Source organism: Micromys minutus (assembly GCF_963924665.1).
Source record: "Micromys minutus genome assembly, chromosome: 16".
Taxonomy (NCBI): Eukaryota; Metazoa; Chordata; class Mammalia; order Rodentia; family Muridae; genus Micromys; species Micromys minutus.
Window position 1 is genome coordinate 48,844,896 of NC_137985.1, and position 13,329 is coordinate 48,858,224.

At 49.0% G+C, this 13,329-nt stretch overlaps 1 protein-coding gene across 1 annotated transcript; it reads right to left on the reverse strand.

Annotated features, from left to right (window-relative positions):
• Positions 1–10,708: 10,708 nt before the first annotated feature.
• Positions 10,709–12,949, reverse strand: ISLR2 (immunoglobulin superfamily containing leucine rich repeat 2; the record flags this gene model as incomplete). Its single annotated transcript, XM_080930346.1, has 1 exon — positions 10,709–12,949. The coding sequence occupies one exon, from the start codon at positions 12,947–12,949 to the stop codon at positions 10,709–10,711; it is 2,241 nt and encodes a 746-aa protein (XP_080786472.1).
• Positions 12,950–13,329: the final 380 nt, after the last annotated feature.

The following is a 13,329-nucleotide window of genomic DNA, read 5'->3' on the forward strand; positions in this document are numbered from 1 at the left end:
AACTCCAGTTCCAGGGAACCTGACAGACTCACCTTCACAGACATATGTCACATAGCTATACACGCAGGCAAACACCAATGCACATAAAATAAAAATTAAAAAATAGAAAAAGAGCATTTTAAATTCAAAGAATTTATAACCAGAGTCAGAGCATGTAACTGATTCTTTCAGTAAGAAAAAGATAACCTGGGGTGGAGATGTGGCCAAGTCAGTAGACCGTACAAAGCCTTGTGGATAAAAGCCGGTTTTATCTTCAGTACCGAGTAGGACATGGTGGCCCATGCCTGCAATCCTAGTACTTGGGAGGTGGAGTGAGCTGGAGGCAGGTAGATCAGAACTGCAAGGCCGTCCTTGGCTACACAGGGAGCCTGAAGCCAGCCTGTAATACATGAAATCCTGTCTAAGGAAAAAAAGAACGATAGGACTGGAAAGACAGCCCATCGGGTAAAGGGTTTGTGGTTATGCCTGTTGGCGTGAGTTTGATCTCCAGAACTCCTATGGTAGAAAAAGAGCCTCCCACAGTTGATCTCTGAGACCCCTATGCACATCATGCAGATGATAAATACATGTCAAGAATAAAAAGGAAAGACAGATACAATCCGACAAGGAAGGAAGATTTTTAAAACATTTTTAGTATTTGGTTGCTTGAGACAAATTCTTGCAAAATAGTTCTAGCTGGCCTTCAAGTTACAATGAGCACTTTGCATGACAGAATGGACAGAAAACAGAGGTCTCATACTTCAATAGTCATTAGTTAATGCCAGTTAAAACTACAACACAGTACTGATACCAATCCAACAGAATGCCTAGAGCTCCAAGCAGCTAGGAGCTATAGTGAGGCTGGTGCAAATCAAACTGGTATATTCTGAAAAACAACTAGGAATTTCTACCAAAGCTGAGAATAGGCAAATACTTAAGCTTCAATATTCTAAAGAAATGCATAGATTTCCCAAAAGACGCAAAGAGTATTAGTAACAGTGTTATCTGTAATTGCCCAAATAGGAAACAGCCCAAATGTCCATCAACAATAGGATAGGGAAATGAGGTCCAGTGTGTTCTTAGACTATCACAACAGCTAGAGCGAAGAGCCGTGTGAATCCCACAGACTAAGTTCTGTTCAGTGCAAGCTGGACAGAGTGTGTGATTGCATTGTGTAAAGTTCCAGTATGGGCAAAGGGCCTGAGAGCAGAATTAGGGAGTGGGGGAGGGAGATAGATCAAAGATGAGGTAGTGACTGGGGCTGGTCAGTTTATTTCTGTTGGTCTGGGTGCAGACTGTTTGTTGTTTGGTTGGTTAGTTGGCTTTTTGCACATTATACTGGTCTAAGGAACAATGCACCTTATAATAGGACCCTGAGAACATACAGTGTAAAATAACACAAAATCATAGGCAAGCTGTCCAGTGGATAGGGAGCAGTGACAGGGTGGCCTCTGCCCTCTCAGCATTAGGATCATAAAAGCACACTACCATGCCTGGCTTTCGTATGTGGGCTCGAAGACTGAACTCAAGTATTCATGTTTGCATGCCAAACATTTTAGCAACTTAGCTATCTTCTTGGGGTGAAGACAAACATCCTTTTCAAACTCAAATGAGCGTTTATAGAATGGCTATATATTACTCTTTGGAACAGGTTCTAACAATCATCAACCAACTAATGAGAGATACAGCCTCTCTCCTCTGACAACAACGTGCTGAAATTAGTATTAAAGACATGATTTTAAAATGACAGGAAAACCATACATTTAAAAATGTAAGAGCATGTATCTATTATTCATGAGCCCAAGAACAAATCTTACAGGAATGAAATATTTAAGACGGAACAACAGTGCAAACAGTAGCCTTCAAAACTTAGGGGCCTGTAGGAGTATGCTTAAGAGGGCATTAATAGCTCTACGTGTGTATATTAAGATAAAGAAAGCTTAAAAATTCATGAATTGAAAACTGAATTCAAAGGGTAGACATGCAGAGGAGGCTGAACTGACTGACAGCCCTTGTCTTCCATCCCTGCAGTACCAAACTCAGAGAGAGTGGCCATGTGTGGGCCAGCATCCTCCAGCATCTTCCTGTGGCATCCATGAAGGTAGCCAAAGACCTCTAAGCCCACCCAGCAGGAGCTAGTTGAGTCTTCTACAATCCACCTTGTGGGGGTCTCCTTCAGTCTGATCTTGGGCTGCAAGCTAACTCTTCATAGGGTCCTCACAGAGTAGTGGTTTCTGAGGTTGTGCATGCCTGAGATCTCAGTGTTCAGGAATCAGGGGAACAGAGAGCTTGGCTAGGCTACCTAGTGAGAGCTTTAAAAAAAAGGCCAGAAAACAAAAAAAAAAAAAAAACAACTCTGCTAGGTTTGCAACTGGTACCTTGTTCTGGGACACTCAGTAAGGGTGGCACCTGTCAATTCTGTGTCGGTCCCCATCTGATTTGTGTCACAATATCCTAGGACCACTGTAGCTGGTGGGGTGAGGATGCTTTTGGGTGCACTTGGGGAGACTGAATGGAGCCATACAAGTTTGGGTAGTGGCATTGACTATTTTATGACCAAGAGGCATCTGTATGCCATTCATGTGATGGAATAAAATACCTTACAAGGAGTCTAGAAGAAATTTAAAGTGTTAACTATGCTTTTTATTGGCTGGAGAAATTCTAAATAATTTATTCTTAATACATTAAAAAAATATTTCGTGAGTTTTCTCTACCCTTTCTGCCCAAACCACTGGCTGCATGTGGCTGTTGCTCAGGTGAGATGCATCTGGCATTAGGGACTAACATTTTGATCACATTTAATTTTAACCAACTAAAGCTAAAAACAGCCACAAGTGGCTGGTGGTGCTGACTTGGACAGGCCAGCTCAAAATTAAGTACAATTAATGTTGCTCATTCATTCCCAAGGATTTTGCCTTGTTTTGTTTCAATTTGTTTTGTTTGTGTTGAGATGAGGGCTCTCACTCTGTAACCCTGGATAGCCTAGAACGTGCTGTCAAGACCAGTCCAGCCTCAAACTCCCCAAGATCTGCTTGCCTCTGCATCCAGAGTGCTGGGATGAATCAAAGGCATACAATCCATCCATCCCCAAGCATTATTTTTCCATTATTTAAAAGTCGAGGGGTAGGGTTTGGGGAGGTGGATCCATGAATAAAGCATTTGCTACACAGAAGCATGAGGCTGGAGATCAATATGTAGAACTCCCATAGACATCTGGGCAGGAGTGGTGGCCACCGGTAACCCCAGCTACCATAGAGATGGGGCTACCTGGAGTAAACTGGCTAGCTAGTCTATCTGATCTGCAAACTCCGGGCTCAGCCAGAAGACCCTGCCTCAGCAAACAACGCAGAGAGTAGAGGAGGAAGATGCCAGGCATCAGCTTTGGTGCTCTGCATGTGCACATGTGCCATACACTTGCAAACATTCACACACACACACACACACACACACACACACACACAAGCTGAAAATGATGGTGCAGTAAATACAACGGACAATAGATACAATGAAAGGCATAGATCTTCAGTGCAGCTTGGTGGGTGACTGTCACTTAGATCGAGCTCTGCAACATTTCTGGGACCTCAGAAGTCCTCGGAGCCCCTCCTACTGCATAGTGTCCTCCAGTGTCCTTCCACCGACCTTCCTTGCTTTAAGATTGCTGGGAGTGACTCAATACACTGCTTTCTCTTTTGTGGCTCCTTTGTTCGGCACTGTGACATCAATGCTGCCCATGGCCACAGTTGCTCTTTTTCATGTCTGAGTAGCATCCCATTGTAGACTACAAGTTATTTTCTCTGCTTTACTTTTAGGAACTATTTCAAAGACAGACACTATGAACATTTGAATGTTTATGTCCATGAAAAGACTTCCTTTTGATGGGTGTAAGGGGTCCTATCTGTTGGGCATATGTCCAAGAGTGAAACTGGCAAGTCATAAGGTTCTTTTGACTTCTGTATATTAAATTTTCCTAAGAGGTGACTATCCAATTTTCAGTAACAACACAAGGAAACTAGTTTAAGCAGGAACTTCATGTTTAATTTTTAAAAGAACATTTTGCATTTATTCATTGATACTTGATACTATCTGCCCCGAGTCCCCCTTTCCTTCTCCTTGAACTTTCTTCAACATCTCCTCCCTCTTTTTCTTCCTCCTCTCCCTCCTCCTCTCCCTCCTCCTCTCCCTCCTCCTCTTCACCCTCCTCATCATCATACACCGAGTCCACCTAGTGATGTATGCATAAGCACGGACAACCTATCAGCGGCCACACCCTTGAAGAAAAAGAACTCCCCCTCCCTCAGCAGCCGTCAAACACCAATAACTCCTCAGCTACAGATGGAGCCTCATGAATCCCTCCCCAACCCACTCTGGAATTATTGACTGGTTTGATTTTAACCAGAGATTGTGCGGGTTACCATAGCTGTAGTAGATTCAAAAGTGCAGCAGCCATGTCCTGTCCACAAGACAGCATTCTGGATAACTGTCCCTCCATCCTCTAGCTCTGACATCCTCTCCGCCCCCTCTTCTGAAATGTTCTCTGAGCCTTGGGATTTAAAACATGTCACCTTTTTCTCTATAGTTTGACTCTGTATTGATCACCGGTCACTTCTGTTTCTCTGACCAAAGGTGAAAGCTGCTCTAATCTATGTGTTCAAACGTAAGTATTGGGGACAGCTTGATAAAAGGTCTACTGAGTAAAATGACAATAATATGTCCCCACTCCAAGGCCTATGAGCTCCGCAGCCATGGGAGTTTGGGCAGGTTTGAGGTACCAGGCACACATTCCCCTCTGTGGAGCAGGACTCAAATCCAACCAGAAGACAGCTGGTTACCCCTTAACCGTCATGCCCCTGTTGTACCCATAGGCACATCGAGGTTGGTATTGTATCACGTAGGGTCCAACACTGGGCAAGCCCCCCGGTGATTTTTCTTCTCCATTGGCCAGAGTATCACCTGTTGGTATTGTGGCAGTCAAAAGGGAAAGGATTTCTAGGTTAGTTCCAGTTCTGTTCCTTATGCGTCACAACCAAAGTGTGCCGCGCCTTTGGTAGCGGGGTCCTAACATCAAGTCACATGGGAGTCAAGAACAATGGCAACAGCCTGAGCAAGAATTTTTACATTCAAATTTAAGCTTTAAAGTTTTTATTTGTTTGTTTGGACAAGGTCTTGCTATGTCACTCAGAACAGGCCAAAACTTAATGTGCATCCCAGGATTGTCTCAGATTCATAATTCTCCTGTCTTGAACTTAAACGGGCATTGGTTTTATTGTGATAGATAGAATGCTATTTTGAGGGAGAAAAAAAGACAGCAAGATAAATCTCTTTTTAAAGACTAACTCCATAATTATTGGTAAATTTAAAATATATAGAACATGATATCTTTGTAAAATCAGATTAAGGGGGAAACCAGGAGGAGCTTAGCCTGACTCAGAGAACCAGACAAACTACACTTGTGAAAGTCACCAGCTGTGTGCCCTTCAACAAGTTACTAACCCTCTCTGTTCTCTGGTTTCTTTACATGTCTGTTGGAATAATAATACTGTCACTCACATGATTGTCATGAGGATTAATGATTATTGTAAAGCATAATGTAGACCTGGAATATGAGAATATGGTAAATATTCAACCAGCTTTGGCTATTAATGGAGCTGTTATTATCTATGTGAACAATAGGTTGTGATCACTAGACTATCCAGTGTAAATGATTAATGAGTCACTGTTATTAAAACATATCTGGTAATTAATTCCCATCCTTATTCTTTGTCTCTTTTGACACTGATCAATTCTTAGAAAGTTCTTCCCTTTTTTCTCTGACCCTGGCAGTTTTTCTCTCAAATGATTGAATACTTTGAATGATTTCTAGACTCAATTTGAGGGCCAGTTCAATAGAGTGTTGCTAAGAGAAAAATGTATCTAGTTTGCCAAAACTAAATTAGCTCCATACACAAGGGAATAAGTTTAATCTATAAACAGTTGAATATATATATGCTTTTCTATTCTCCTTGCTCCTCATTATTAAATTTTCTCATAATAATTTCATTATTAAACTTATATTTATACATCCAAACAATGAACACCCACTAAGCACAGTTTCAAAAGCATCTCATCCCCTAACTGCTCACTCACCCGTCCGGTGCTGTAAAACCTTCCTACTGTCTTAATCCAGTGGGTTAACATTTTTTTCTCTTCAGCACAGGGTATTTGAATGGCTTTAACAATGTCAAGTCTTCTTAGGAGTGCCGGTCCTATTTTGAACTAAATGTTCATACTGCAAGACACGTCATAATGTCATCTGTTCTCCCAGTAGACCTTTCATTGTCAGTGTGACACTGTTCCCCTTTGAGCCCTGAGGAAAAATCATGTCACTTAAGTATACAGGTGTGGGTGGGTGTGTTTCAAACACAATCAATTGATTGACACGTGACCCGTGGAATGGCCTTGCCTCCTGCAGCGCCAGCTTCCCAGTTCGGTCTGTCAATACCTCTCCTTGCAAGTGTAGAAGAGAAAGGCACCATTACTTCCAATGCGGCAGTTTTCCGGTCCCCACATGGAGCAGTCATATGTCCTGACACTTGGGCACAGCCCCCCCCCCCCCCCCCCCCGATATGCTCTGCAATGTCTGAGATGGGCTCCCAGTTTTCCTGCTCCTCTGCCCCCTTTCTCTGAAGAGTGTGCCCTACCCAAGCTCTCTGAACCTTGAGTGAGAGCCACAGAGAGATCCCCCCCCAGCACTTTACCTAAGGAAAAGCATTGCTCTGAGACCCATGATGAGCAGGTAATTTCCCATCACTATCAGGAAGGAGCGCCTCCACATTTTTGGCCCCCTCTGTTTGTTAAAGCGTTCACTTTAGTTCTGGTTTTCACCAGGCTCTCACAGGTAGAGGGGGTGAATGGGGGACCGGGACCTGGGAGCAGAGGTCCCCATATCAGCTCCTTCCTTAACAGAGAAGCCCCACCTTCCTTTGTTCCTTCATAGAATGGTCCTCCGGATGGTTCTCATTCCGGCTGATCCTCAGGAAATACTTGTGGGAGAGCCATCCTTTCAAATCACCTTTCTGCAGACAGGCTTCTGATTGAATTCAAGGCCACATCCGGGGCGTCTGGTTTCTATAGCGCAAAGAATTACTGATCCTGATATAATGTTCTGAGTTCTGAGGCTACTGCTGTCACATTGCATTTTCTGACCATTTTCCAGGTCCCTCAACACACACACACACACACACACACACACACACACACACACACACACACACGGAGAGAGACAGAGATTTTTTCCAACTCATTAGACTTCATCCTCATGTAACATCCTTTACACATTTTATGACCATGCACACACCCTGAAGAAACCAAAGTTTTCACAGCACCCAAAGCACACAGAGGTACTCAAGGGAGCTGGATTGAATGAGGTGCTGTGGAGCTCTGGAGTTGGGGATAGAGATGTGGATGACATTGCCAATGTCCTACAAGTCCTCAAAGGGACAAAGTCAAACCCGAGGGGTAGTAGCAAGAAAACACACTTTAAAAGCTCAGCAATGGGCTCATGGCAGCAATGGTGGGTAGATGTGAGTTCCTCAGCTCTGGATAAAGACAGCTGGATCTACAAATCGAACCTCAAGTGGGTAGCTGAGTCAAAACAGTTGGTGGGAGAACAGGGGGAACGAAGGGGTTCGACTGGTAGAATAAAATTGGCTTGGAGCTTTAGGGGGAAAAGGCAGAGACTAAGGGTCATTCTGCGCATGTGCAAACATTTGAACAGAAAATAGAGAGTTCCTTTGAGGACCCGTATCTATGTGCACAGCCAGCAGATAGCCCCCAGCATCCTGGTCCCTGGCCTGCTGCACCTACCTGTCTTATTCTATGAGCAGAACCTGCAGATCTCTGGCCTACAGAGCAGGAGCACCTAGTCCAGATGAACACTGCCTGCTTTTCTGATTGGAAGCTTGGCCCCAGACAAAGGATTAAACTCTCAGCTCCCCCTGCACGGAACACTCAGGTTTTCTGAGGGTCTTAAGAAAACTCCCAGTCCTTGGGATGGGATGGAAACAGGAAGTAGCCCCTTTCCCACTGCAGACTCAGGACCAGAGAACCTGGCCCAGCCAGACCTGGATCCAGGTACCATCCTGTGTGCAGATCTTTCAACCGGTCCTGGGAATTAAACCAATCCCTGTTCCTACCCAGATGTGGGATTGGTCTTCCCGAAAGATGGCATTCCTGGTAATGAGTGGGCTGTGGGCAAGGATTTGGTAGGGGGTTAGTAGAGCCTGAGGCTAAGATGAAATGCTGGGTCTGACCTGGGTCTGTTCTGCATCCTACACTGGTCCAAGATCTGATACCCATGGAAGCAAGGAGGAGGGGAAGGAAGGATGTGATTTTTAAATCTAACCCCTCATGTCTCTTCTTTCCTATTTATCTCCCTTTTTGATCACTTCTTGTCCTTTGTAGGGACAGATGAGACCCACAGGAAGCTCAGCCTCAGCACTTTGGCTGGTCAGGAGCTCAGCATCCAGTCTTGATTCCCACCCTTGTCTCCCAGCCTCCGTGTGTAGAACAATTAAGTCAGTGTGATTTCAGACATGTTTCTGTGCTGTGCCGCCTCACCAACCCCTGACAGCTGCCCATACATTACCATCACTAGTTGAACATGCCTAACTACCCTAGAAATACACACACTCACACATATACACACACACACAATACGTACACCACACACACATATACTCACACACACTGACTTCAGATTAATGTACCAGCTTGTCCAATGAAGTAAACTTTAGGCAACCTTTTCTTCTCTGTAGTCACCTACCTGTTCTGAAATCTGTGGTGCGACTTCTCTCTGCAGACCACCGCAGTCCCACCTCTGGGGAAATCTCCTCACCAACCTTTCCCTTGCCCATCCCCCATCTTCCCAGAGAATGCAAAAGGTGGTGCTGAGAAACAGAACACACAAACACATACACAGAGAAAGAGAAAAAAAAAAAAGACAGAGACAGAGACAGACCGACCGAAAGACAGACAGACAGACAGACAGAGAAACCGGAGTATAGGAACAACACTCTAGTGCTGGCAGCCCCTCACTCCCTAAGCGCCCTTCTGTTCTCTGACAGTTTTCACTTCTCCAGCCAGGAGCTGAAAGGCCCCCAGAGCAGGGGATAGGGGCAAAAACACCTGGTAAAATCATCTGTCCGTCAGGCAAACACAAAAGGAACCCCAAAAGGCACCTTCCTTCCGTGGTTTCCTGCTTCAACCCTCAGCGTCCTTCCTTTGTTGTCCCCTGACGTCCCACCCGACCCCAAAACTCACGGAGCCCGGTTGAAACCGATTATTTTATTGACAGTTCATATACAGAAGCGTTTAGAAAAGGACGCGGGCTCCGGGGTCAACTCCTCCCCCGGACACACCGCTTGTGCTGCACTTCGTCCAGAGCCAGAGCCTCGGTCCAGACGCCTGAAACCCTCACCCGTGACGTTTTCCTAAAAGAGCTAAAACCTGACCCCCCACATATTCCCCTCGCCGCTCCCGCCCTCTCCCTCCCTTCTTCCTCATCCACCTCCCCAACCCCCCTCCGGCATCCCTACACTACACCGTCACACTTTACAGGACACAGAAGTCTATAGCCCACGCTCGGCGGGGACTACACGCTGGGCAAACTCTATTTTCCTGGGAGGAGGAGCGACACGGGGAACTAGGGTGTCCTTCCCCGGCTGCTGCCCCTCTCAGGCCCGTGGCGGTCTGGCTGGTGAGATGCGCCCCGGGGAGTCACAGCTCCCTGCGCACTCCCAGCACTCTCCTGCTGGAGTCTGGACCCCATGGAGTTGGAAGCGCCACAGTGGCGCGCACCAACCTCTGGCATCTGCAAGACATTGACAACGAAACTGGCCCGGGAACCAAGATTGCACCCTGCGAGGAAAAGGGGTGCGCAATCCCAGAGCGTTTGAAATTAGGGGAGAGCCGGAAGAAAACAGATTCCGGCTCTCACACCCGACACACTCAAACCCAATTTCCCAGAAGGTGGGAAGGGGGTATTAGCACCAAACCCAGAAATGTCCGCTGTTTCTTTTCTTTTCTTTTTTTTTTTTAACAACGAAAATAAAAAAATCAGTGCGGTGAGTTGAAAGGCCTACCAGGAACCCAGCTTGGCTCCAATTAGACAGAAATGGGGCGGGGGTAGGAATGGGGGGGCGCACGGATTTGGATCATTGTAGGAAAGGAGCTTTGAGAGTAAAAATTAGCGGGCTTCTGGCACATGCAACCTTGAAAAGGCAGAGTGGGATCAAGGTGAGAGCCACAGCGCTCCGCGCTGGGAACCTGTCCTGGGGATCCCGGGCAAGCTCAGGACCAACCCCATTATTATCACCAGACATGGCCAGTGACTGGCGTGGTGCGTTGCCTTCACCTTGCCTCCAAGTTCCACCGCATGGTGTGTGCGATGGATTTTGCTGATCATCGTGGTGGAATGGAAGGCAATGGACGGTTTCTTGCAGCCCATGGGTGGTGCCTTAGAGGAGGTAGGAGCCTGGCCCTGTGCTTTGGGTGGGGATGGGGATTCAAGCCCTCCGAGAGAATGGCCACTGAATTCGGCCCACTCCTAGACATCTCTAGTAGTGACCCCTGGGGAGGGCTAAGGAGGCAGAAAACTAAAGGCTTGGGGTGGGGCGGGGTCCCGTGAGGGTGGTAAAGTCACTAGGCTCCGAGGTACCCAAGGTGGAGTGGGCAGGCCAGGCGTGCTGGGGGCTCAGCCCGCTGTCTGCCTGTAGTTGCCGTTGATCTCCTGGGCGATGTTGACTGCTTCTGCTCCCAGGGGCAACCGATCACTGTACTCAGAGCCAGCCTCGAACTCCTCTTGGTTGGCCTTGGACTGAGACTCCACCAATGAGCAACCCGCCAGGCTTTCCTCTCTCTGAAGGTCCCCGCTTGGGTCCCCCTGCTCCACATCTTCATCAAGGCCTTCCTCCGGGACCTCCTCTGGCTCCTCACCTCCAGCCTGGCCACGGGCAGGGTAGCTTTTCTCAGACTCAAGGTAGGAGGCACGCGGGTCGAAATCAGCAGCGATGCGTTTCTCCATAGGGTCCGGAGCCTGTGGCCGCAGGATTAAACGATAGGGCTTGCCCGGATGTTTGGCCAGTAGATGGCAGCAGGCGGCACCCAGGAGGGGCACGGTGGCCAGCACCAGGAGAAAAACACTCACGGTCACGATAACGAGCAGGGACGGCAGTTCTTTCTTGGTCGAAAACACCACTTGCACGTGGCACACCTCGCCCGCCAGTGCCAGGCATACGGAGTAGTTGGTGCCAGGGCGCAGGCCGCGAAACCAGTAGGCATTGACCCCCTCCTCCACTCGTGACCATTGAACTGCCGTGCCACCCCCCGCAGGACACAGATAGAGTAGGCGCAGTGGCTGCCTCCCGGGCCTCCGAGCTCCGCTGGCACCATCTGGCCCAGGACCCCGGCGGGCAGCAAGAGGCGTCAGCTGCACCCGAGCCTCACGCTCGGCTACGTCCAGCGCGATGACGCCCAACTCAAAAACGTGCGGCTTGAGATCTGAGCTCTGGTTAAATGCATGGTTAGACACATAGCGAGAGGGGTCCCCATGGCCACAGTGCTTCTCCCCCATCGGATCTTCAGGGATCTGACCTCCCACCTGCTCTCCTTCATCTGTCTCCTCCAGCTCTGCCTCGATTTCCCCGAGGACGCTGACTCGGGCCAGACCCTGGCCTTTGGTTTTGCCTTCAGGTTTGAAGGGCAGGACGCTGTTGCTACGGCCCTTCGTGGTGGCCTTGCGCTCAGAGGTCGGGGCCTGCGCATCAGGTTCTCCCCCTGTTCCAGGAGCGTGTTTCGGCGGCCCCGCTGCAGCCACTGTCACCCGTAAGGACGTTGAGTTTGTGCCTAGCTCATTGTGTGCACGACAAGTGTAGATGCCTGCCTCCTTGGCACTCAGGAAGGGCACCAACAGAGAGCCATTTGCGAGGGCCAAGAAGCGCGGGGTGGCTGGAGGCGCTGGCCAAGCCGGTGCTGGAATCTGGGTTGGTGCTTCAGTCTGCGTAGGCAGATCTTCATCTCCATCACCCTCCCCACCCTCTACCTTCTCTCCTCCATCTTCTTCTTTGCTGAGAACCGGTGGCACTAAGACTACAGTGCCACCAGGGATCTGAAGTTGCCATTGCAGGCGGGGTGTGGGGTGGCCTTCGGCGAAGCAGTGTAATGTAAAAGCCAAGCCTGCGCGCAGAGGGGTACCAGGCGCCTCAGGCAGCGGCTCTGCGCTCAGACGCACGCTGGGTGGTGCGCAGGGCAGGGCGGGCAGGCGGTGCACTGGCACGCCCTGCAGCTCAGGGGGGGAGGCGCACGCTATAGAATCGGGCTCCGGTAAGGAGACCCGGGTGCTCGCCGCCCAGGCCTGCAGCCACACGAGACCACAGCTGCAGTGGAAGGGGTTGTGATAGAGTTGCAGATGAGACAGCGCGCTTAGTGCGTCGAACGTGCCGGGCTCCAGGGTACGCAGCCGGTTGTTGTTGATGCGCAGAGAGCGCAGGTCCGGGAGCGCTCCGAGTGCATCCCGGGGCAGCGATCCCAGGCGGTTGTGGTTCATTTTCAGCAGCTGCAGCGCGCTCAAGTTACGAAGGTCGCTCCAAGGGAAGTTGGATATGAGGTTGTGGCTTAGGTCGAGGTTCTTGAGCTGACTCAGCACTGCCAATGCCCCCGACTCCACGGTGCGCACCTCACTGTGAGCCAGCCACAGCGAAGTGACCTGCGTGACGTTGACGAAGGCCCCCCGCCTTAGCACAGTAATCTTGTTGGCAGACAGACTAAGTGTGGTCACGTTGGCTGGCAGTCCTTCTGGGACCTCGCGCAGCTCCTTGTAGGCACAGTCTGCAAACTGGTGGGCGTACTTGTCAACACAGGCGCAAGGCTCGGGACACGCTCTGGCCACTCCTAGCAAAGCCCAGGCCAAACACAGGGCTCCAAAGGGCCCCATCATAGCTCCTGCAGAGGGAAGTCAAGGTTAAGGGGGAGATGGTCATTTATGCCACGCCTCTCTCCCCTCCCCCACAAAACTCTACCTCCTAAACCTACGTAGGCTCCCGAATGGAGCCCAGTGAAAGCCTGCAGATCCAATGAAGGCTTGCTTTCAGAAACTGTCTTGTTTCTCCAGAGGGCACGAAGCGTCCACCACCCCAGTCCTCATCTATCCCCTCAGCTGGAGCTGCCCCCTCCAAAGAATCCAATGCCTGTGGTCTGCAATGGGCCCCACACGGACCCTTCTTTCTCTACCTCGGTGAAACAGAGATGCGGGAAGATTTTCGTTCATGACTGTCTTCTTTGGAATCCTTTGTCCCACGCACGACACTCGCACACACT